General features: G+C 35.5%; 1 protein-coding gene across 1 annotated transcript in view; it reads left to right on the top strand.

The window, feature by feature from the left end:
• Positions 1-13261: 13261 nt before the first annotated feature.
• Positions 13262-27207, top strand: part of LOC120777176 (dual specificity protein phosphatase Mpk3) — a 70038-nt gene continuing 56092 nt past the window's right edge. The window contains exon 1 of the mRNA XM_040108335.1: positions 13262-15071. Coding sequence (XP_039964269.1) covers positions 14612-15071 — 460 coding nt within the window. The 5' untranslated portion in view covers positions 13262-14611. The remainder of the gene's footprint in view (positions 15072-27207) is intronic.

The raw sequence follows: 27207 nt of genomic DNA, 5'->3' as shown, positions 1-27207 counted from the left end.
CCGTCTTAGATGGTCCATTCATTGAGTCCAATTTTCGATGACTACTTCTAGCATTTCGACTGGTAACTGGCGAATAATACGCATGATGTTTTGCTCCAAAGCCTGAATCGAAGCGGGATTGTTCGAATAGACTTTAGACTTTGCATATCCTCACAGGAAAAAGTCTAACGGTGTGATATCACACGATCTTGGTGGCCAATCGAGTGGCCACATGAGAAATTATCTGCTCACCGAAGTGCTCTCAATAAATCCATAGATTGACGCGATATGAGGAAAGTGACGCCGTTTTGTTGAAATCAAATATCGCCGAGATCACGAATTTTAATTTCAAGCACAAATATCGCCATTAACGGTTACGTTCTCACCGGCAAACCACACCAAACCGTTGTTTTTTCTGGATGTAATGGTAGCTCTTACCTATTCAGGTTGCTCTCCGTATCGAATGCGGCAATTTTGCTTATTTACATACCCATTGAGCCCGAAATGGGTCTCTTCGCTGAACAAGATTTGGCTCGAAACGGCAAAGCGATGTCGCTTGGGAAGCCACTCGGGCTTCAGTTCTTGCACAAACTGCATTTTGTATGCTTTCAATTTAAGAGCTTGAAGTAAAATGCGCCATGTCGTTCCATACGTCAGTCCGAGTTTCTGCGGAACGGCGCCTAATCGACTCTCCACGGTCTTTGTGTACGTTCTCAGCTACGACTCCTAGTTTTTCTTCCCTGCGTGCTGGACGTCTACTCGGTCAAATATTATCCAATAATGTCGCAAGATGGGTGATGGTGTTCGAATAGTACGCTCAGGAAGCCGATTATGTTGAACTGTGTAATAATGTTGAACGATTTTTAAACTTTGTTCATGCGTAAATCTTTCCATGATGAATGCCAAACAATACTGAACAAAAATAACATGACAGCTTGACACGACCCGGGCTTGATCTGTCAAAGGAAAGGCTATTGAAAAAACGACCTATATTTGGATCACCCGTAGAACTCGAGCCAGCATAGAGCCCCTAAAAATATTAATGAGGGTATATAAACAACTTCTTCTACTTCTAAGAAAAAGAGGACAGTGTAACACTCCTATTATATTTGAGATCTCTCCTTGAAGAAATAAGTAAGGTTGATTAGACAGAATGCAAAGCATGTGCTGATGATGAAACCTTTGCGTATTCCGCTATCATCATATCGGTCTAAATGAAATTCTATGCCCAGAAAATCTTACACACTTTTAAAGTCCAGCTTCAAACGATTTGTTCATTATTTCATTAATAACTTAAATATGTGTATAAATTTCTTGCATGGTTCCCAAACAGCCTTAACTGTACCCTACTAGTTAAATGTATCATATTGAGACGCCCACTTCATAAAGAGAGAGACATTTCCGCTGTCTTAGGTAAAACTTACGCACAATATTTGCTTATGAAGGTTTGGGTGTTTTGCCATTTTACTGACTTGTTCACCTAATTTTTAAACTTCGAAAGAATTTCCACAGCTACTACCAGTCTACAAGGTGTAAAAGTAGGCCCGCCCAAACATAGTGCAATACGTACCACACTCTTTATATCAAATGAAAATATACCATTGGCAGTTTATAATAATTTTAAGTTTGACTGCCACATCTATAGCAAGTACATATGTATGTATGGTATGTACTTACATAAATATCAGTGAACACACAGTAAGCATGAACGATGACTACCGTATTTGCAGGCCTAATAAGGAAATCCCAGACTATTTTAAGGTGTGGTAAATCGCAGAGGTCTGGTAACTTCCTTTTCTTCCTCTAATTTTAAAAATTCTACCTAGATGAATTTTCTTAAGCATTTTCTGCATTATGTGATGAATACAACTTTATACTCGGCTTAGACGGAGCAGAACAAAAAGAGAGAGAGGAAGGAGAAAGAGAGCAATAACTCTGTAAAATTATCTTATCAGCGGTTGCAGTCATTAATGAGATTTAATTTAAGTTACTGGTAAGGGCTTCAAAGGATGCTTATGTCCGAGCATTTGGCATGTGAAAAGTTTGCCACGAAGTTTTGTAACACCTAAAATAAAACCAAGAGTATATGACTATATATATAAATTATCAGCGGGACGAGCTGAAACGACCGCGCACTAGTCTCTCGGTTTCTCCCCAAGAGTCTGTTTTTATATCGGAACCATTATAGCCTATAGCTGACGTACAAAATGGTCGATCAAAGATCAAAGTCAAATCCTTTTATGCGAAAATGTATTATTTGATAAAATATCTTTATGCGATTCGGCGTGGAGTTTGATAAAAGAATGCTACAATCTCCGAAACTGTTCATATCGGATCACTACAGAACATAGCTTCCATATAAACTGATCAAACAAAATCAAGTTCAAGAATTTCGTAAAATATGTTTATTCCTTTGATTCGATTTGAGGGTTTTTAAGGTACATAAGTATATCAAACATTGTCACGTTGTCGACGAACTAGCAAAACGTTTTCCATTGGATTCAAACGGTAGTCTGCTTACGTTTTGAGATTAAATTCTACAAATGCTATACGCTGCAGTTGAAATTAATGTTTTTATTGGTTAATAAGAGAAGCTTAGTCTTATTTGAATTTACAAGCTCAATTGAACAGTTGGTACTCAGTTCCCAACATAATCCATATTGTTTATGTCTGATATATTCTGACTAGCGTAAATATTTGCACGAATGATAAAGTCGCATTTGAATTCGAAATATATCTACAGCAAATTATTTTACCTGTTCAATTTGTTAACTGGGATAGGCTTTGTGTACAACGCACTTCTTCTACGTGGGATGTACTGTTTTAGCATAAAAGGCCTTTATTATGCTTTGCTTAGTTGTAAAAATGTTCTTGATGTGCCTAACCGATCTTGTTCTTGTTGCGTTGGCTGAGGCAGCTTTGACTGTCTGGGGACTACTTCCATGGTTAGTGCTGTTGGTAGACAAATTTTCAATAAGAGAAGCTGTTATTAGAGACTCTTTTAGAATGTACTAGAGAACCCGTCCACGCTTCACTGTGGCTAATGGACATATATTTATAAATATACGTTCTCTGCTGATAGATAGTTAAAACTACTACTACCATCTATATGATTTCTATTAGTTGGATTATAACTATTAGTTAAAAGATATAGCATTTTCGTGAAGCAACTTGTGTTAGTTTGCAAAAAAATGGATCATAAAGCATTTCGTGTGTTAATAAAGCATTGCTTTTTTGTGTTGAATTTGGGCTCAGGAAAATCCACCGTTGAAAAGATATTTGCTAAGCTGGAAACAGGCGAATTGAGCAAAGTAGGTGCCTCGCAAATTCATAATCTAACAAAAACAACGAATAACTAATTCTGAGAAGTGCTTAAGTGCTCTCTAATCGGAATAAAGGCGAAATTTTTCGTCGGTGATAGAAACATAGCTGCATCATTTCCCACTGGAGTCCAATCGACAGTCATTCTAGCGGACTGCACCTGATGAACCGGTTCTAAGGCGTGGAAAAACGAAAAAGGCGGCTAGAAAGGTTATGACATCAATCTTTTGGGATGCACGTGGTGTAATACATACTCAACGACTTATTACTGAGCCAGTTATAATCTATTTCACTGCGTATTTTGTTGCAGTTCTTTTCTTCTATTTCAAATATTTAGCAATTGTATTGTTTTTGAGAAGACTCTGTTTAAAATTGTACGCATATATTCAAATGATTCCTACAAACATGAATTTTAAACAAATGCTTATTATTTGAAATATAATTTTTGTATTTATGAGTTGTATTAAACTTTGACATAAAGAAATAAAATGTATGCTATGTCCTTACTCTGGTTCTAAGCTACCTCTCCACCAATTTTCAGCCAACTCGGTTCAGCCGTTCTTCAGTTATAAATGGTGTAACTAACACAACTTTCTTTTATACATATAGATATGTATGTATATTCATAAATACATTGTGTTGATACCCTTCCTCTTTGAAGACATTTTATTAAGAATTTCATAGAAGTTTTTGAATATTTACATTTTTTATTAAAAATTAAATAAATACATTTTCTCTATGCGAAATATGTAAAATTTAGTTATAAAAGGTATTTCGTAATTAAAAAAAATCTAAGAAAACTCGAAAATTCACACAGCAAAAGTGTTGATCTTCTCCTTCTTTACTTGCGTAGACACCGCTTACGCGATTATAGCCGAGTTAACAACCGCGCGGCAGTCGTTTCTTCTTTTTGCTCCGTGGCGCCAATTGGATATTTCAAGCGAGGCCAGGTCCTTCTCCACCTGGTCCTTTCAACGGAGTGCAGGTCTTCCTCTTCCTCTGCTTCCCCGGCGGGTACTGCGTCGAATACTTTCAGAGCTGGAGTGTTTTCGTCCATTCGAACAACATGACCTAACCAGCGTAGCCGCTGTCTTTTAATTCGCTGAACTATGTCGATGTCGTCGTATATCTCGTACAGCTCATCGTTCCATCGAATGCGATATTCGCCATGGCCAACGCGTAAAGGACCATAAATCTTTCGCAGAACTTTTCTCTCGAAAACTCGCAACGTCGACTCATCAGTTGTTGTCATCGTCCAAGCCGTTGCATCATATAACAAGGCGGAAATTATGAGTGACTTATAGAGTTTGGTGGAGAGGACTTTACTTCTCAATTGCCTACTTGCAAAAGTGTTGACACTCCTGCAATAAAAAAAGTGAAAAGTAAGTTTACCATAAATACCTTTAATTAGACATGGCGTCAATAAATGGTTTTGTGTAATCTGAAGTGATATCTTGCTTTTCAACTTGAAGCAAGCTTTTTTGGAGTAATATGATATTTCCTTAAAACGTTTTTGCAAATTATCCAATAAATGCTCGATGGAAATGATATCTTCGCTCTGTAGAGGTGTTAATAACAAATGAAAAATCATTGAAGGCTGAACCCATTTGAACAGATTTTTATTACATGAAAGTTATGTCGCCTGGATGCAGTGGCACGCAAGTGAGGAAACTTCAGACCTGCCAGAACACTGCACTCCGGACCACGACGGGATGCCTTTTGATGTCTCCCATTGAACACCTCCACAGCGAGACGCTTATGCTCTCAGTTAAGGAGCTTAATGAACTCCTCTCCAAGCAGTTCCTGCTGGGATGCTTTCGTAGAAATCACCCTTGCAGCCATCTGCTTGGAGCGGAACCGCCTGCTAGGAGCATCAAAAGGTCTTTGCTCGACTACGTCGACGACGTCGTACAGTACGCCGACCGGACTTCGGACGCAACTAACTTCCGACAGGTACTGACCGCCCTTCACAGTGGATCCATCAACACCTTCACCGACTCCCTTCCCGTGAATGGCGTTCTTGGTGTCAAATCACCACCCATAGCAGACGAAGAGCTCCAGCTGCCGCGAGAAACGCGAGTGACCCTAGTGCAACTTCGTTCTGGGTATTGTAGCAGGTTAAACTGCTACTTATCCAGAAAAGATCCTGACATACCAAATGTATGTCCTGCATGCAACGAGTCTCCGCATGATACTGACCACCTCTTTGCATGCCCTACGAACCCTACTCATCTAACACCCTCCTCCCTCTGGTCCAACCCCGTCGAAACAGCACGTTTCTTGGGCCTTCCGTTAGATGATGTCGACGACAACACAAGAGACCCTTACCATCTTAACGGGGACTAGTAACTCCGTTAAAACAACAACAACAACAAATGAAAGTTACCCATAGCGATTTTCATATTTCTATATACCCAACAAACTACTGAAAATAATAAACCAAACTTGATGAAAACACATCAGAATACAGTGTGAGCATTGGTAAAATCGGAGAATAACCACGTACAAACCACATGCGCGTGCTATGGTTTTTTTTATTTTTTCATTATATTCCTATTGCCCGCTAAATCCTCTTTCGGGATCACGCCCAGTTAGAATTATCTACCTTCACTAGACTTCCAGAACAATATGCCTACTGTTTTAGCTTGTATTTGGGCCAGCGGGGCTGCCGTTACATTACTTCGCAGGGCCAAGCTGGACAAGAATGTCTTTTTGCAAACTTCCTGCGCTCAGCTGATCTTAATGTACCGTTATCTTATCCTCAGTTCTTGGATCGCTTATGCGGGCTACTCTTCCATTTTCGCCTATACCAGCATTGATTGCAGCAGGTGACTTATAATGTTGTTGGGGTTATTCGTTCCCTGGTAATTCTCTCCACTACATACAGTCAGCGTCATATTTCATCGTACGGCACACTAAAATAATTTTTTCCGTTTTCAGTAGACTCAAATGAAAAAAGTTCTTCCACAAATTAATTAAAATAAAAAGCAAAATATATTTCATAATTCAGTTGCGCACATTTTTTCTCAAAAAGAATGTAAACACTTGAAAGTATACTAAATGTTTAAAGTTGATGCGTCATAATTCATCGTACGGCACTTTTTACCGTTAGTTTTAGGTATTATATAGCAAAACAAAATAGCTTAAACATAGAAGTGGAATCAGTTTATCATGTGCAGTGAAGTGGACAAGTGTAAATAAGTACTATATATCCTATTTTTCCAATAATGGATAAAAGAAAAGAAACTTCCTCAGATTTTCGAAAAATAGTTATAAAATTACGAAAAGATGGAAAATCATTGGGTGAAATTGCTAAAACTACATCTAAATCTAAGTCTACTATACAGCATATAGTAAATTCGTTCGAAAAAAATAATACTTCCGAGTACAAAAAAAGATCTGGACGCCCGCGAGTACTTAATGATAGAGATGAACGGGCTGTTGTGGATATGGTACGAAAAAATCCACGCGTGAGTAGTTTGGAAATATGCAGCGAAATAGAAAGAGCTTCGGAAAAGTGTGTGAGCAAGTCTACAATTCAGAGAACATTACGACGTAACGGATATTCTTCACGAACAGCTCGTCGAAAACCGCTAATATCTGCAATAAATCAACAAAAACGCCTAGCTTTCGCAAATCAGCACTTGAAGAAGGGTCTTGACTTTTGGCAGACAGTTCTTTTCACAGAAGAAAGCAAATTCAATATTTTCGGATATGATGGACCTTCAAAAGTTTGGCGAAAACCGGGTACAACACTTGAAGCTAAAAATTTGCGATGTACTGTAAAACATGGTGGAGGCAGCGTCATGGTTTGGGGTTGTATGACAGCTTCTGGAGTTGGAAACATGGTGTTTATTAGCGGAAAAATGGACAAATTACAGTATTTAGAAATTTTTAAGCAAAATTTAAAACAGTCGGTTGAAAAATTGGGTTTACCGGATGATTATGTTTTCCAACAAGACAACGACCCAAAACATACTGCTATACAATACGCGAAAACAGCTCTACGCTCCTCCACAAAGCCCGGACTTGAATCCCATAGAACATTATTTGAAAAAGAGTCTTAAAAACCATAAAATTTCTTCAGTGGCCACTCTAAAAAAGGCCTTAATAGAAGAGTGGAACAAGATACCAACTTCCTTTACAGTTAAACTGATCTCTTCGATGCCAAATAGAATGAAAGACGTAGTAAATCTGAACGGTGGACCAACAAAGTACTAAATTTTAAGTTTTGAAACAAATGCATCGCTTATTAAATATGAATAATTGAAATTGATTACATAAATATGTAGCGTACGATGAAATATGACGCTGACTGTATGTATCTCGAGTGTGAGAAAAAGATATGATCGTAGACACTGCTGCAAAATGAGCAATTTTTGTCATGTGAAGGAACTACCTGAAACAGCCATGGACCGTCAAGAATTGCGTCAGATAAAAGTCTGTCTCCTCGTGTTGTCTTTCAATCCAGGCTGATATGATCTTAATGAGCCTATGCGCCCATTTTCCTTTTTCTGCCGCATCCCATAACCTTTGCCACTTTTCGAGACTCGCCTGTCTCTCCTTTTTTCGCTCGTCAGACGTTAGGAGCCTTTTCAAAGCTTTAGATTTTTGATATACTCTACTTTGCTCTGAGCTCATTAACTTAGCTCTGATGTCATTAAATCTGGCAGATATGATACTGGCCACTACTGGATACTTCATGTGAGATCGTTCTAAATGCACAGGCTGTTCTAATGGCATATAACCTCGACATTGCTTTTGCCTTATTGTCATTCGTTTTTTTTCGTTTGGCGCAGTGCTGTCCTCCATGAGGAATTGCGTACATCAGTGTTGACTGGCTGCCTTTGGCTAGCAGGAGCTAGTCATTATTTTTGACAAGGAGCAAAACGGTCAGGCAGATATTAAATGTTCATGGTGAGAGCTAGGTGTGACTCCAGTACGATTTTAAGAGCATATTTGAGGTCCGGTTAGATTATTGACAACCTGCATATATGTACATACCTATATATAATTATTGTATATACATATGTATGTAAATCGTTTTTGCTTTGCCTTAAGATAGGCATTGTAGCATTTATAAAGTGCTCATACAAACTACATACATTTGTATGTATATGTAACTTGGATAGTTTGTATATAGTTTATTGCACAACATTTCTCATTGTTTTTTGAATGTTCGTATTAAATTAAAACTTCTTTTTATATTTATTTTATATGTTTCTGCTAACTACTACCTTAAATTAGTTATACTCACATCATTCTGCTATTTTCATGTTGTCTTTAAAAATACATACATTTGCATGTATGTGTGTAAGTGTGTGAGCGCGGCCAATGTTATTTTTGCAGTTTGCGCAGACACCAACTTCTCTGCGTCTCCCTTACTTTGCTGTTGACCCTATTGTTTGTGTTATTCTAGAATGGTATTACTGTTATTTTTGTATTTGTCGAGTGCGTGGGCTTTTCATTCATGAAATTTTCTACTTATCTACATACATATATGTATGTACTACTCTCTCGTACTACGCTCGCATGCACAGACGCCAACTTAACGACGCACAACTGTATACATATACATATAAACTTTTGTATATGAGGCCAAATATGTGTGTATACAGTTATTTTGTTTTACACAGCTTTCTATGTGCATATGTATATGCCGTATATAGCTCTTACATAAACTAACACATCTCACTTTTCCACAAAGGCAAATGCTAACGCACAGAGAGCACCTGAACAAAACGATGTGCTGCCATTGTATGTGTAAGTGGGTGTGTGTTTGTGTGTCTGAGGTAATTTATAGAGGCAGCTTACTCGCATTGAGTCCTTACAACGAAGGCTACAAGCCAACGCCTGCGCTCCAAGACCTGTGCGTGTGTGTGTACCATCGCTCATTTGTGGTATATCCTTGAAATAGCACCCACACTGCCCTGCGCACACCCAAGGCCCCACGTACACGCGTTGGCTTTACTTTCGCCAATATCAGGGTCATGGATATAAATTTAAACTTTTCCAAGAGTCTCCACAAAAACAAATGCCTCTACAATAGTTTGTGTAAGTCAAAAAATGAAAACCCTCTCCCAACCTTGAGGTATGAACGTGAGAAAGTGTGGTACAGGTGAAAAATGCAATGAATGTTGTTGACGAAAACCTATTTTCGTACTTTACGAAATTATTTTTGAGCAGCTGCTTTCGAAATTTTTCCTAAATTACCATTTCTATGTAGAAATGAAGTTGATTTTACGTGGAATTAGGTGAGGGATCTAAAAATATGCCAATAAGATCCAAATTCTTAAAACACTGTTTCTGGTTTTAGGAAATAAATTTGATGGGCAAGAGAAGGCTACAGTTGCTGACGGTTCCTTTGCGCTAAATATGTACATTGATCCGATTCGCTGGACGTTGCAATAAATACAATTCAGGCCCGTTAAACAATTTGTCTTCAAGTTACTGGCCTCGAAATGTACATATGTACTTTCACTAGATCATACATGTAGCATGTTGTATATACTGGTACAACGCTTGGAAATTGTCCGAGATTATTACACAAATTCGTGCCATCCGAAGAGCTTACAAATATACGTTCCTCCCAAAATCACCTGCTTAGATAAGATCCATTTTTGGCTTAACGGCTTAATCAACAAACAAAATTGTCACCATTGGGGTGAGTCAAATCGTCGTGTGATTCACGAAACTCATTTGAACCCGAAAAAAATTGAATGTTTGATGCGGATTGTGGTGTGGCGGCATGATCGGGCCTTATTTCGTACGACATGGGGTAAGAAATGCAATTATCATCAAAAGCGACCATTATAACATGATGCTGATCGATTGAAAATAGACATCACCAACAAGACGATGCGCTGCCTCACGTTTCACGTCCAAACATAAACCCATTGCGTGCAAAGTTTGGCAACTCCATAATTTCCAGGCCTAGTCAAAGATCATGCGACTTAAAGCCTCTACGTTAGTTTCTCTGGGATAAATCAAAGGTATACGCCATTCAGCGACCTTTAGCCGAAGTTCCAGCCGAAATGCTGCACCGGGTCATCGAAAGTTGGCCTAAGCGGGTGGATATGTGCAAGCGAAGTCATGGTGGCTATTCAGACGACCTTTTGTTTTCAAATCATAAATGCCATAAATTATCTGCATAACAAAAAAAAAACAGAAAACAGAATTCATTTGAACTAAATTTGGGAGTCGCTCTTGTAGATAGACCCTGAATAGCATCATGCCTTCTTCTTATATCTTCATATTCTTATATCCTGTGAAAGTCCGCCAAAATATCAGATCTGCCTGCCAATCAGATGGTTGCTTATAAATAGAGGCAATTGCTAAGGGAGTAGCAAATAGACTATCAAACTTATGGGTAGCACGTTAATAAAGACTAACTCGCTCTAAAATCTTGAAAAAAAAATTAAAAAATGCTTTTACTATATTTTCAGACGTTTGGCAACTCTACTCCCACTAACGCCCCGTTGTTGACTCTGATGACTCCGACGAGTGATTTCGTACCAGCATGCTCTCATGGCACTTTGCGCTCGCGTTTACAACAGTGGAGACTTTTGAATTTGTTTCTGGGCCAATGCTTCGCTATCGTGTGAGATTCAAAAGCCTGAGTGGAGTGCATTGTTTTTGTCGACACTGTTTCGTACTGCCTCAACTACATATGTAGTAGCCACACAACATTTGCATACATCGATAAACGCCACACTCGCTACTATATGTATGTATGTATGGCGCGTTCGTGTATAGACAGAATTTTGCAGAAAAATTTCAATGAATCAAACTGCATTTCAAGGCGTGGAAATATCAATGAACTTTTTATGTATTCAGCATACATTCAACAACTTCCAAAACATTCTACTTATTTCGTGTGAATATAGTATATGTATATGTGAGTGTGTATGTATGTATGTATGTATGTAGAAAATTTATTGTGGGTGGTTGAGAGCAAAAGTAAATGTAGCTATTTGAAAATAATAGTGGTCCGTGGAATTACAATTACCATGGATTTTTTTAAATTGGAGGTGCTGATATACGATGTATGTATATACATACATATGTACATTTACGTACATACATATGTATGTATACCTGAGAGGGTTTTTCTAAATTACAATTTTATTTAGAAGACTTTGAAAAACAACTTGATTTTCAAGAAATATAGTTTTTAATCCTAACCATCGGTGTTGAAATATAAAAAATTAATTTTTAGTTTGATGTAAAAACATTTATTTCGGCAGATTAGATGTACTTGTTTGCAAAATTTATTTGAAAATTGAAAAACAAAAAACATATTATTTTTGGAGATTTATGGTTTGTAGAAAGATTACAAAATCTAGCAAAACAAGAAATCAATCGGAAGTGTGTTATATAAGATATGAGTAGGGGTTTTCTCGTTACCACCACCACCATGAAGATGATCATCGCGGTATAGTATTCTTGAACATAATATGTATGAATTTTAGGTTTTGTTAATGATCTTTAAAATATGTATATTTATGAGGTTGAGCGAAGTCACGGGTATTGCTAATTGGAAAAAAGACTAAAGAATGTGAAATTACCTTGTGTTAAAAAATAATCGTTGCAGTTTTAGTTAGTTTTGCAGTTATGATGGGCATCGACTTTCAAAATGTGAGCTGTGGTGAAAACGCTTTAAAATTTCATATAAAACGCTAAGGTTTATACAGGTATAAAAAACTCGTCACTTCGTCAATTTTGCTCCAATGGACTTGCACACTATTCAAACATATTTGTAACACATAATTGTTTAGTAAGGAAATAACTATATAAATCTATGTAAATTATCAGACTACGTACATACATACATATGTACATATGTGTAAGCCAGGGTTCAGGACCTTCGTGCTCTAAGTGAGGTTTAGAACTAATTACTAATATTTTTTATTTTAAGAGCGCTTTTCTTCAATGTGTGTATATAATTCCCATTGATTAATATTTAAAATTCAATTTCTATTAGAGAATCATAAATATAAAAAGATCGGCATCTGTTTCTCTAAATTATATAATTAGATATAAATGTATATTTATTCTTGGTATTTTGTAAGCAAATTACATTTAATTTAATTTACTTAAATTACCCACAAATTTGTTTATGCCAAATCATGTTTACACTAAATTTATCTCACTCCTTTTGTTCAAAATTAACTTATGAATTAAGAAGCAAAAGCTAGTCACTCACACGCCAACACATAAAATAATTCTCTCTCTCTTCGTTATTCAGACCAGCTCGTGCTAATTAAGCAATACAATAAAAAATAATTACAGGATGTGGAGAATTTTCAAAACAGAGTAGATAGTTAGATCGTCATTTCGAGGCTTATTAGATAAAACTATGAATCTTTATCGTAGCATACCGAGATATTCATATAAATTTATTCAGAACTAAAAATGTATGTTTTTTAAATTCAAGACAATATTCCTCTCGTAAGCTTCTAAAATTCTTATTTTTCTGAATTACTAACAAAACTATGCTAACAGACAGTTCTTATCTGAAAGTAGGTATGCTCCTTAATTGTTATTAAGTGTAAAATGAAGCCATAAATAAATATTTTGAATAAAATTACAATTATATTTTGCTTTATGGTTCTATATTTGACAAAAAAAACCGAAAACTGTTTTACTCTGCAACTAGCGTTCCACTAGCACATCACTAGCGCTCAATTAATTTCCACAATGTGTTTTTTCACTCACTTAACGCACGCTCTCATGTCACACTCTCTGACGCTCTCACAAGCAACTCAAAATCCAAGTGATAAATAGCAAAAAGGGCAATTCTCCCGCTACATGCTACTTGTGTATTCCAATACATACGAACGTACGCAACGAGATGTATGGAAGAAGAAGCAGAAAAGTGCGAGAGTTTATTAATTTTTTTTTTGTTTTTGTTCCTTATTATTCCACTGTGCAGCGTGAATCCACTTGGTGTTTCGAATGCTGTTGGCTGTGTCGTTGCTCACATTCGGAACATTTCAGTCATCGTCGCTGGTCGTGTTTTCTCGCTTAACAAAATATTGGTGTCCGTGTGTCGCGCTCCGTAGTTGCTTTTCATCTTTAGTGTTCCTCTTCAATACAATTCGTTGAAGTTGTAATCAAATATTTATTTTATAAAAACTGAAATAAGTGTACAAAATAAACGGCAAATCTGTTCAACTACATAAATTCTGCAGGTGGAATGAACGACAAGCGAGTTACAAGTGCATGAGAGTCAAACATTTCTTGGATGCAATGGAGAAAAAAGTATCATAATAAAAAGGCAAATCTCCAAAGCAAAGGTAAAGTAGGAGTGTAATAAATGCCAAGATGAACGACAAAGTGTAAAATGAGAAAAAGTGCACTTTTTTAGGCCCTTTGCAATGAACAAATATTAAATATCTTTGCAAAAAGCCGAAACGTGAAAACAATTGAAAGAGTGATTCGAGTGAATTACTGAAATTTTGTGGTGAAAAAGTGAAGAAGAAAAGTTTTAATTAAAATTTAACTAAAGGCCATACAAATAAAGCAAACACTGCATATTGCGTACAGTTTGAGAGGCACTGGCAGCGCTGTGTTCAGCAGTGGTTCGTTGTTCGTTATTGTATTAACCAAGCCATTACATGAGTTGCATGAGTAATTGTATGCGTTGCCAATAAGTTGCTGTTGTTGGCAGCAAAGTAGTAAAGTGTTGTGTTGACAATCGGCAGTGCGTCCAAAAGCAACAACTATTTTTACAACACTACTTGTGAGTGATTAGTGCGAAGTTTTCATAGCCAAATTGCAAAGTGTGTATACATTTTTGTTTAGAAATTAGAAAATGACAAATCGCTGATGAATTTCGGTGAGATAGCGAGGCTACCAAAATAAACCGCAACTTATGGGTGTATGAACAATTACATCAACAACAGCAACAAACCACATAAACGTGCAGAACATAAGTGAGGGGAGTGCAAACGTGCCTCTGCAGGCGAAATTCTTGGCATTCGCTGCAGTGCAGTGAGCAAAACGTATAGCGAGCGATCACGCGATGCGTCATTATTTTAGCGGTGCGCGGCTTTGAGTAATGTAACAGAATTAGCGCGGCGTGCAAACGAAACGCGTGTGCGCAGTGTACAAAATTAACGTTGACTATTGCTAGGTAAATTTATTAACCACAAAGCATCGTTATATCTACCATATAGAGTTTATTGAGATCAAAACCAGAACCAAAAAAGTTAATAGTTCCGTAAAAGTGACCAAACTCGTATTTAAAATTTAAAATAGGCATAATTAATTTCCATTATACAAATAAAGTGCAAAACAATTCTTCACTATGCCGGAAACACATTATGATTGCATTACAAAGGACTGCCTGCAGGCTGAATTGCGCGCCATATCCTCTTCCTCACACCACAGCCACACCCACCACCCGCATATCACATCGTTGCTAGGGCAAAAGCTAATCCTTTTAGACTGTCGCAGCTCGCACGAATTCAGCGAATCGCACATCCGTTCGGCGGTGAATTTCTTCATACCCAGCATTATGCTGCGACGTCTGGCGAATGGCAAAATCGATTTGCTATCAACAATTAAATCGACAGATCTGAAAGAGCGCATACAGAATGGTTATAAAGTGAGTCTGTTCATTTTGTACAATGATGCCGGCATGCAGGAGCAGCACCCGGCCGCAACGTCGTCCGGCGGTGGAGTTGGTGAAGTGGTGGCAGCGGATGCTCTGAATATTCTGTATCGCCGTTTGAAGCAAGACGGTTGCCGAGTGGTGGTGTTGCAAGGTAAGCCAGCAATTCGTAGACTGTTAAGTCGTCCGCAATGTATTTGATTCGCACTTCCGGCGGGAGCAGTTTAATTATGCGTTTCCGAACTAGAAAATGTTAATTTCAGCTGCAAGATTAGTTTAAGGGGGCCTTCATTTACACACAAAACATTAATTGATTAATTATATTTCTTGAGTTAAATAAAATTATATTCGAACTAAGTCTTTAGTGGTTAAAAGAAACTGTTACTAACAAGAAACGGCATAGAAAGTCAGTCTCGCATGCGGGGTCCCTAAGTTGCTGTTGAGTTCTCTTGAACCTAAGTAGTTTACATGAAAAAACAATTACTTTGAAATTACTTTGACATTTGGTTATAAAATGTTGTAAGAGAAATGATCAGCTAATCTTTAATGTACCGTTGAAACGAAAGTTGAGTGAGTTCTAACAATAAGTAAGTAATCCACCAAAAAACCTAGTCACTGTGCATTACTTACGTTTCGATATGAAATGTTGCAAGCTAAGGAGTAGCTAATCTTTAAAGTGCCGTTGGAACGACAGTTTAGTGATTTTTATAAAAAAGTATGAAACTTGTGGTTGTGTTGTTGTTATCTACATTTCTATTTAGAGGATCAGTACGCTAATTGTTACCGAAGTTATCTAACGTTGTGGAAAAGGGTGTTACATGAGTAGGGAGTGGGAGCGCAAAGATATACATAGGTGATGTCAAGTTAGTCAATTTTCACGACAATTCCTACGTTACAGAAAGAGGCCCTGATTTTAACCGTCCTGTCTGTTTTTTAGCGATCTAACCCTTTATAATATTTTATCGATGCATTTTAAACTAGAACCGAACCCATAACTCACCACTTGCTAGCAGCTCACAAAGCTCACAAGAACAATGGCCGTCATGAATAATAACTTAATGATGCTGGTAATCTCAATTGGTCATAATGCAAAATCTGAAATTAGAGATAAAGTAGCTCTCCACTAATCACTGATTTATTCAACTTGACCACTTCAGATGAATGGCCTAATTTGCATTTTAGACACCTCAAAACATTACACAAGCACACATCTCGCATTGAAAAACTTTCCATGCGGCGCATTGATTTATTAATCTGCTACTCAATGAAGAGAAAAATCTTGGCTTAACCTCAATATTCCACATATTACAAGCAGAAAGTAACAATGGAATACTTGCGCATGCGCCACTGAGAAATGGTCTCGTGGAACTTGTCAAATTGCTGCGATCTCACAAATAAAAAAAAAGACATTACAAAAAACAACACATGTTAGTAGTTCGTAAAAAAAAAATGTGAAGTGAAAGAAGAATTTACTAATATTGTCTGCACCGCTGTGTTTACATTTGCTGAATACCTGAAAAGGTTAATGACACACCGATGCACACCTTATCGCCGTCATTCCGTCCCGCTCAACACGCTGCCGCAGTGAGTGCGTAGCGTCGAATGGATGATGCAGTGCAGCACCAAAAACAACCATACACAACAATTTTAGCGTGCGTATGAGTGTATGCATATAGATAATCAGTGGAAAGCAGAGGCAAGGGTTTGACCGAAAACCAATATTCAATCACGAGCAAGAAACCAACAAAGCAAAGAAAAATGAAAACAACGTTAGACACAGCGTAATACCAATTCGTTGTGTTTTTTATGAACCAAAGTGTGGCAAGTTGGGCAGAGGTTTTTTGAAGATATTATATTCAAGCAATATATTTTTTGGTTGATAAAGCAGTGGGTATCTATTTCCTATCCAAGTCTTATCTATTGTCCAAAGCTATATAGTATATATATGGTATACGTAACCACATAACTGTTAATTAATAAATATGGTTAATATAGACTATATAATATATTATATACAACTTTCATATCGAATTGTGATTATAAATAAAAGCCTTATCTCATTATAACTATATATGTATGTATGTACGTATGTAAACGAACCAAAGCAGAAGTGATTAGTCAGGTTATGTAACTTTAAAAATATTCTATGATCATTATACTTACATACAACAACAACTAGGTATTTTCCCATCTTTGATCCTTGCAAGTTGCAATAGTATAAAATGTTCGGTTAAAGGCGGGCAATGGGGGTAGGCATATTTTATATGGGGGTTTGAACAGATACATATGTTCCGATTTATAAAATTTTTTGTGCTTGGGATCCAATTCATATTTGCATCACGACTAACACAAGTCTGTCCTTAAATATTTTTTAAGTGCTTAATTCGGATATGGTGTTGTATGGGTAGTAGGCGTGGTTTTCATCCGATTGCTTCCATTTTCACAATGCCACATAGGATCCACAAGATAATGTTATTTACCGAATATTGTTGAAATTAGGCGAGTTTTATTTTATTAGGCGAGTAGATCCGAGGAAATGCGGTTTCCCCAAAAAGTGGGCGGTGACACACCCATCGTGCAATTTTGACCAATAAAGCGCTCTTGTATCATCCTAGGAGTGAAATGTAATGCTTTTGCGCATTCTTTTGTTGATTTATTGCAAGAATGGTGTAGGGCTAATACCCGAAAACGTGATCAACTTTGGGAAATCCATGCATTATCTATACGATGATCTGGAGAGAAGCATGGTAAATAAAAGCAAAACTGCAAAAGTCTGGTGCAAAACTGGCACTTGATAGAAGAGTCTGTAAGAACATGATATCATGGTCACTGTCTGGTGGCGACACATGTCCGCGGAATAGGGCTGACAGATCGAGAACACAGCAGAAAATGTCTAGAGCAAGGCACCAGGGAAACAATGGAGCATCTATTGAGCACTTGTCCCGCATTGGCAAGACTACATTGTAAGCTTCAGGGTCCCCACGGTATGATAGACTGGAGGAGGCATCGATAGTGAGGCCGCAGAGTCTGTTAAAATTCGCGTCAAGCGCAGGCATACTAAAGGATGACTACTCTTCATAGACCTAGCACTGGAGCCATCTGGTATCGCAAAAGCTAGTATTTTCGTGGCTTATTGGTTTTCAATTAATGGCGTTTTGTGCGCGTGGTAGTGATCCGAAGAGTTTAATTAATCATAATTTTTACTCAAGTTATCGCTTGCTTAGACAGACAGACAGTCACTCGGAAGGAGAATATAATTTCGAAATTGTTATTATATTCGATTTCAGTAAAATCAACTCGAAGGCGCTTAAGTGTGAATACTTTCATTTATAATTCCCGCCTCTTCCAAGACAAGATGATTTTGTGAAACTAAAAAATTGCGATTTTAACATTATAACAGTACATAAAATGGAAATTCCTAATGCATTATATTTTGTTTGTTTGTTTCTGCCCTTAACTGTATTAAATGTACCTATGAATTTAATTATAAGTACCAATACCTAATTGAATATAGTAAGTAAAATAATATGATTACATAATACATACATTTGTATTTCATATTATTACTACTTTAATGCAGTCTTCTGTTATATTATTGGAGTAAATACTCAATTGTTACACACATATCTAACTTTTGCAAATACAATATATATAAATTAATACATGTGTTAATATAAACTTTAATTTATTTACTATTTCAATACTTGTACGTCTATAAAAGTAAGCTATATTATTGAATTATCTTTATTGTCGACTTTATTGCTACTGTTGCTTTATTTTCTTTGTTTAATTACAGTTCATTACCGTTGTATAATACAGACAATTTTTATTTAATTTTTCTTTCTTCAACTATGGGTGTCTTTATATACAGTTATTACTGAATGAATCGTGATACTTGTTAAATTGTTATCTTCCACTCACCGCCCACTTCTCGTCTCACTTTCAGTCCATTTCAGTTCTATCAATCAAATTGTTCTTACGTGTAGTTGTAAGTAAATTAACTGTGTGTATGTAGGTATGTTGTTTTTGTTCATTTCCGTCTTATCAGCCATATACCGACATTGGTTTTAATTCATATGGCATCATTCATACATATGTACCATATATCTCTATATAGACACGTATGTATGTACTAATATTTACTAACAGCAGTGTGCAAAACAAATTTATTGTATAAATCCCGACGGAAATACTATTATTGACTTTCGAACGAATGGAGTTACCTCACAGGGACTCAACTCGCATACTCCCTTCAATAGAATTTCGTTAATCAGATGGCTCAATTAACCACCGAACATTTATTAACGTGTTGTAAACTTTTCCTCTTTCTATTTCTGTTTCAACATAACAGACGATCCGTGCGATTCTGTCCTGTGAAATCTAAATTTGAGATTTTAAGTTAGGCACAATTTTTGAGACTTGAGACGGTTTTGCTATTCTGTAAGTGACAGTCACAAAATCTATTACATTTCATTATTCAGAGATGTTTTTGCACTTGAATGAAAATAAATATGTCGATAACATATATGAAATTTTTTATATTATAGTCAAAAAACATAATTATGAGTAAAAATAAAAATAAATGGTGACTTTGCTTCATAATATTTACGAAATTTATGTAAAATTTATTTATTTTTAACCCTTTCGTGTTCGAGTTGTTTACAAAATATAAAAAAACGACAATCGAGTAATACCTCTGATGATCTCTATTAAGTATATTCAAAATGGCAGACAAGAGTCCTTTTTAGTTTTGTGACCTGCTAACTACCAGGTCTCAAGTTTGAGTCAATATTTTGAGACTAACGCTAGAGACTGTTTAGTGAATAGTAACTAGTCTCAAATTGAGATTTTACCTCAAAATGTCTCAAATAGAGACTAGAGACTGGTTACAGAATCCCGCTATATGTTAATTATATCATTTTTGTGTTCTATTCGCCACTTGTCACGTTCTTCGAGTTGCAACAAACTGTTCTACCTTTAATTTTTAAATATATCCTATTAGAAATACATTCATTATGTGTGACCTGGTCTACGAAAAGGGAGCTAACGTGCGAAAACTAGTTTTCTGGGAAACAGCTGTTAAAATAAACAACTCGTTTCGTCATTTCTCGTTATCTCATTAACTATTTTTGACACCTAAGCCCCCTTTCCCTAGACCAGGTCACATATTACGCTTGTTCTCTTATAAAAACAAATCGAAGGAAAAGGGACTTTAAACTCAATATAGCAATATGAAAAAGAATATTAAAAGTTTTGATCCAAACAATGCTTTTAAGTTGCTTCAGGGATGTTTTTTGCATCTTTTCCCACTTGCAACGAAAAGTGGTCTAACTAAGTCAAAATGCGTGTTGCCGGTAATGAATACATACCATGTCCTTATCTTCAGTAAGTTGTACAGATAAGGCGTTCACTCACCATTTCTTCATATTTATTTCTATAGTATAATTGAATTATTTCGACTATTTACAAATGTTATTGGAATGAATCTGAGGACTTTTATTTTCGCAACAGTGTTGTATATTCATGTGTATATATTATACTAGTTTGTAATTAATACTCCACCTCTGACTAGATTTACATAAAAAGGTCTGATAAGGACTGTTTCAATAAAAATATATGAATATGTATGTGCCTTATATCTCTATATTAAATACTGATTTATTGCAAATAGTTTCTACCTTTTAGGTAAGTTTTAGGTATGTAAAGGCAACTGGGCAAATAACTGAACTCAATGAGCATGCCAACAAATCCACTCGCATAAGTCAATATGTTTGAGTAGAAATGGCAAATGGCGATAAGATAAACGACAGTGAACGAGTAAACAGTCGTACATCAACTCTTAACGGTCATATTTAATTTTATTTTACTTTTGTTTTACGATATGATAATTAAAGCGTTTATGAATTAACTTTTTCGCCGAATGTTAATGGTTTTCAAGGCATTTTTGCCGAGTTTACGATGCCTGCCAACAACCAACTGGTTTGCAATAACGCGTATACCCGACTGTGTACGAGAATCCAGAGTAAGAACTGGGAACACGATTGCTTTATGTAAATTATGAGCCGGGAAATGCAGCCTGAGCCAATTCTGTTGTTCTGCTCAATTTGGTAAAAGTAACCAAAGAACTCCTGATGCGGTTCAATATAGGATGTAATAAAAACCGGTTTATTTCGAAAATCGGTGAAAGATGCCGTATTTTTCGAAATAAACAAACACTTCAACATTAATTTATGATTTAGTAGTAAGCGAGTACTACCCTGTGCCGCGCTCGTTAGCTGCTTCGATGAGTAAGCTATATACAAATATTAGTAGATAAGTGAAAAGTACTAGGTGTTAGCAGGCGTTCTGTGTACGCATATTTTCATATGTATGTACATATATGAGCACAAATACTTACAGTGTCACATTCAAAGTGAATGGTTTATTGGGTGCACTCAAGGCCACTTAAATGAATGATAACGGCATTCATGCACACCAGCAGACAGAGGAAGTTTATTGTTGATATGTAAATAGTACTTTATTATCGCAAAGTTAAACTTCCGGAGAAGCTTTAGATTACGCGTGAAAAAGTAGAATTCATTCAATGTTGCATACACATATGCCACATATCCTATATTCTAGACGGATCCTTATCTTCGAAACGAACCCGGTTTTATATTCGTGTAAGAACTGTCCAGTCGGCAGCATTTCTTAACATTAATTGAAGAAGGTTTTCTCATACGACAGCAACAAAAAAATGCTTACTTTTCAAAAGATGAAACAGTTATAATGCTGAGCGTAAAACATTCAAAGACTCATATTGATCGTACATTTACCGGTAAGGTAATGTCTCGATAAGATTTTTCGAGTTTTCTAATTTTGCTGTTTTTGAGGTTGATGTAAGCCTCAAACGATCAATTTGAGAGGAAATCTAATAACTCACTTCGAGACTAACTGATTTGAAAAATAATAGTTTTCTATGTAGGTTTTTTCCAAACTTTCGCGTGAACCAGCTAAGACGAGAGTGACTGTGAGAGAAATTCATCTTTCTTTTCACTCAACAGTAGTAATCCGTCGACTAAGAACGCAATCAGCGAATTCCGCAAAACCGCAACCCGAATCAGCTGATACGACCTATCTTATGAAAGCGCAATGTAAATGATCAGCCAACACCGCTTCTAACGCCCGCTTTACCGTAGGATACCGTAGATTTCCACGGTAATTGTATTTTTCCCGTAGAAACGTGTCAGCTGATTGCTCTCTCACAACGCAGGGTTGCCAGTCTCGATATACTGTAGTAATTATAAAAATTGTCTTCAATATGTTTGAAATTTTCTTAAACTAACTCAAAATCAGAGTCGAATGCTATTGTTTATAAATATACAAACTATTTTTAAACGTTTGTTTTCAGTTTTGATATTTTATATTAATAAAATTGTAATTGAAAACTTAGATGTGTACAAAGCTACGACAAAACTAAACGACGACGACGGAATCTACCTTGTCGGTATTTAACTGAATAAAATCATAAATTAGGCATTACATAATATTTTATTGATTTGTATTATTAGTTCATATATTCTTCTTTTAAAATTAGTAAATTGTCTTACAATAGATATTGCCGATTTAAAAGGGTAATTTTTTATTGCCCGAATGACTCCCTTATCCTCTCGTTCGGTTGCTCTCCACGGCCGTCTACCTCTATGCGCTGTAACCAAAGAGCTTGATTTGCCAAATCAGCTAAATGTTCGGGAAACGTTAGTATGATTTATTCCAAACTTTTTTGCAATAGTCAAAACCGATTCTCTATTCTTAAAATCCTTATCAAATTTTTTTTCTAAAATGAACAGAATACTTATTTCGAGCCATTGAAATATCTTTCTCTTTAACATACAACCAACCGTACTGAATGACAAACTGCAACTGAATATGCATTAATATTTTTCTAATTAGGTAAAATTTTATATAATATTTTAGTAAGTTAATTTGTTTAATTTTTACTAATTTTAAAAGAAGAATACCTGAACTAATAATACAAATCAATAAAACATCACGTAATGCCTACTTTATGCTTTTATTCGGTTAAATACCGACAAGGCAGATTCCGTGCTTTAGTTTTGTCGCACACTGTATATATGCGTATTGAGCAATGACGACATTGTTCAAATGAATATAAAACAAGATGGCTGATTTATATGGGCTCAACTTTTGACTAATTTTGCTCGCTACGGTCGGCAACTGAGGAAGGGAGCTGCGGAATTCGCTGATCCAGCTATAAGGAAAGTACATTCTCAACGTTCAAAACACTCTCAGTTATATGAGAGTTGGTGTAAAGTTAGCAAAAAGTTTACTTTTTTTCTACTTTTATGCATGTAAATTGTAGATACATTGCTGCATGTTCAATAAAATTACTTTGTGTGTTCTGTAAAAGTCAAAGTGCACAAAAGTTGCTTCTAAAAATAAGAACAATAAACTATTCATTGAAAACTGCACGTCTGTCAACTGTGTCACTTCCACTTGACAATGAGTCCGTATATGGGCGCAACACACGGTTATGAAATAAGTTTATGCATATTCCATGGATGTGGATGGAGAAAATAGTGTCAACAACACTTTTAAGTGATGATACACATGTACACATGTCCACACATGAATACATACATTCACATGCACACAAACTCGATAAAGCATTGAAATTCGTGTTAAAATATACTTACACAATATCCAAGAATTGATGGGGACACATCTTTTGTTTCCAAACATACATACATACATATATCCATACATATGTGCACAAAGTTACACTTGTGTATAGAACGCACAGGCATACGTATCAGTGTGTGTGTGTGTGTGTGTGATTGCTATTAACCCAGTAGGAAAACTCTGTATTAGGAAGTTAGAACTCTTAAGGGTGCATAAAATTATTTTTAGTAAGTCAGAAATTAGATTTAAACATTTTTGGGGATAAAATGTGCACTTCTGCGTTTATTTACAGGTTTTAATTTTTTTTTAATATTATTTAAATTGCCTATTTAAATTATATTGCAGAAAATTGAATGTTGCATGAGTTCAAAGAATTGTATATATTGTCTTTTATCTGAAGGACAAACAATTAATCAGCTGATCTGCAACCAAAGGTACAACATTATATTGAAATGCTATGAATACGAAATAACCGATTGAGTGTCATACATAAAAATAGAAACTAGGAAAAATAAGAAGCCGTGGGATATCTTATCATTTTGTTTTTTTTTTTAGTTTGATGAAAACACTGATTTTTTACCAAAGAACATTTATCAAAAAAAACAAAATATTTCTAAATTAAGCTTGTATGAACCAACAAAATTAAAATTTTATTAAAACATGTTTTCAATGCTATGTTACTTCAAAATTTAAAATTTCACATAAAATTCAGGTTGTTCTATTTTAAATCAAAACATACTTGGCGATATTTTGTTAAGTTCCATACTTTTTCTAAAAATTTAATTAAAAAATATAAAATTTTGCAGCTAGAGGAAGATTGTACAATTTTTAACTGGTGATAACTCCAATTCTTAATATTTTGTGTTGTTTCACAAAGGTTTAATTTTAATGGGAAGTAAATTTATTTTACTTACATACTTTTTGTATAAACGTATGCCTCACATTTTGGCCTTAGATTTTCTTTTTTGATTGATGGAAACTCTATTTTGAAATGGAAAAAAGGAATTTTAATAATTTTTTTATTGAAACTGAAAACAATTTTAAAGTTTGTTTTAGTATGTTTTGTCTTTTGAGATTTTCTTCAATCCATTTATCATTTTTCCTACAGGGCAAATGGCTATTAGCTTTCAAGCACTCAACTCAGCACACTGAAGTTTGTTTGTGCCCTCTATGTAACGTCAGCTGTTATACTTACATATTGTTAGTAATAAAAACCGTTACGTTTTTATTGTTTTTTTTATTCTTTCAAAGTATCTACTGATAGCAAAAAAAAAGAAAACAGTGAAGTAATCTAAGATTAGAAATTTTAAAGCCAATAAATGTACAAAGAAAATCGACGCGGAAATCTTAAAGAGCACCAAAGTGGTGAAATTCTGCAATTACATACTATATGTACATATGTACACAATAACAAAATTATATGTGTGTGTGTTTTAATTATAAGCATTTCCGTTGACAAATTAATGAAGTGACACTTTAATTATTGCGTGTGACTCGCTTTATTGGTTATTTCCATAAGCAATTTAACCGCAACCCTTTGACCCGATTAATTGTACTTGTTAAAGCTCATCAAGCATGCTTGCTTACAGACAAGCCTATACATAAGTATGTATGTTTATGTATGTGCACAGTTTTGTGATACCCCAAACTGCGAATAAAGTGACGAAGTGTCTTGAAAATAAGCTGGCGTAACAGCTTTGTGGTGAAATATCAGAACTGCTAAATTCGACTGATAAATTCTGCAGATCTGCTAGGCTGCAGAGGATTTTATTTCGATTTTTACTCTTTTCCATATTTATCACAAATATTATTAGGGCAACTAAGATTAAAAACTTTTTGGAACAAAGAGTTCTTAAGTGTATAAAGTACCCGGAAATTGTATACGTATAAAACGTCAAATATTCCCAGATGTAATACGCTTATGCTAACGATTTTTCCAGTCCTCGAAACACTTTTCATAAGCACGCGATACCACCTTCAGCTCATTGAGCGAATTTTATTTTATCTCTTCGATCAACTGAAATTGCCGCAATTTTGGGGAACGAGAAAAAATCACACGGAGGCAAATCTGGTGAACATGGTGAACACATAAACAAATACACATTTTAAAATTTTGGAAAGAGACTCTTTATTAAAAATCGGATCATAAAATGCATTTATTCTATGTATTTTTTTTTCACTTAAAAGAAAATCGGTTGACCTAGTCGGAGGCTTAGCAAAGTGTTAAATATAGAGTTAATAAACGTCAAAATTTTAGTACTGCGACAGGTAGCAACTCTGGTGAATATATTGGTAGTCTTTTCGTATTTTGTCAATAGATGTCGGTGCAGCCATATATTAATTTGGGGAAGCTGAAAAAAAGTTACAGCTAATCAAAAATAATGAGGAAATTCGCTATATTTTGAAAATTTTGTATAAAAAAGGAAAGAGTGCCACGCAAACCACCAATGGAATTTGTGAAGTTTACGGAGACGATGCTGTATCAGTTCGTGTAGCAGAACAGTGATTCGCTTGCTTACCTTCCGGAAATTTCGAAATTTCGTTCTACACTGATGAAAGTTTTACACTGATGGAACAATGTCTCTAGCGAAAAAATGGCAAAAAGTGGTCGACCAAAATGGTACATATTTGTTTATTTATTTTTTAGTGTACTTATAATGTAAAAAAAATAATTTGAAGTTTGTTTAGAGATACGAAAAGACTTTTTCGACTACCCAATAGTTCACTGAAGTGTTCTTCAATATAAGTACTTTTCAATACTTTTTGTGATATGCACATTTTTATAAAGTATGTTGAAAGAAAATTGGCAACAATTCCACATTCCTAAAATTTTAATAGAAAATCCGTACAAGCTTCGATAGTAGCAAAACGCTTTTAGTGGTTTCGAAGTCTACACAAAGCATACCTATTTTTATATTATATAGTGTATGCGTTTGTATAAATTTATTTTAACTTACGGCATTTACTTTTACTATTATAAATATTACCGATTTTTTCTGAAAGCAATGGATTCTTTTGAGGCCGTTTAAACCGCTCGTCACTAGACAGTCATTTAAAAACAATTATAATTTTATTGCTTTAACGATTTTGTTTACGTCTACTATATGTAAATATTTATAGATTTTTTATTAAAAATAATACGTTGAAAATATGTAGTTTTACTTAATGAAAAAAATTAATAAATAATATTAAATAATTTCTAACTTATCAATACAAAATAAAAGCAAATACGGCGATAATATAAACAACAACAACAGAATGTCAAACATGACAGCCCACATGACAGCATGCCGGATTTCTTCATAGACAACAAATGTCGGCGCTTTTTTAGTTTTGAGCACACAAAGCAGGAAATTGGAATTGACAAAAATAAATATGAACTAACTTTTTAACACAAATCAAAAATAAATATATAATAAACATTTATATCAATCGGAAAACGTTCGGTAGTACAATGCTAAGCACAAAATTAAATCATATTAACAAGTGGCCGCTTTCGTTGACATGACAACAAATACAAAACAGGTTTTTCTTTGGTTTTGCGAGAGACACACAGAAAATCAAAAAAGTTTTACAAATTAAAAGAGAAGCTTAGGCCAGAACGGAGC

Source organism: Bactrocera tryoni, chromosome 5 (genome assembly GCF_016617805.1).
Source record: "Bactrocera tryoni isolate S06 chromosome 5, CSIRO_BtryS06_freeze2, whole genome shotgun sequence".
Lineage (NCBI taxonomy): Eukaryota > Metazoa > Arthropoda > Insecta > Diptera > Tephritidae > Bactrocera > Bactrocera tryoni.
The sequence above is the reverse complement of the archived record's forward strand: the minus strand, read 5'-3'. Positions and strand labels throughout refer to the sequence as shown.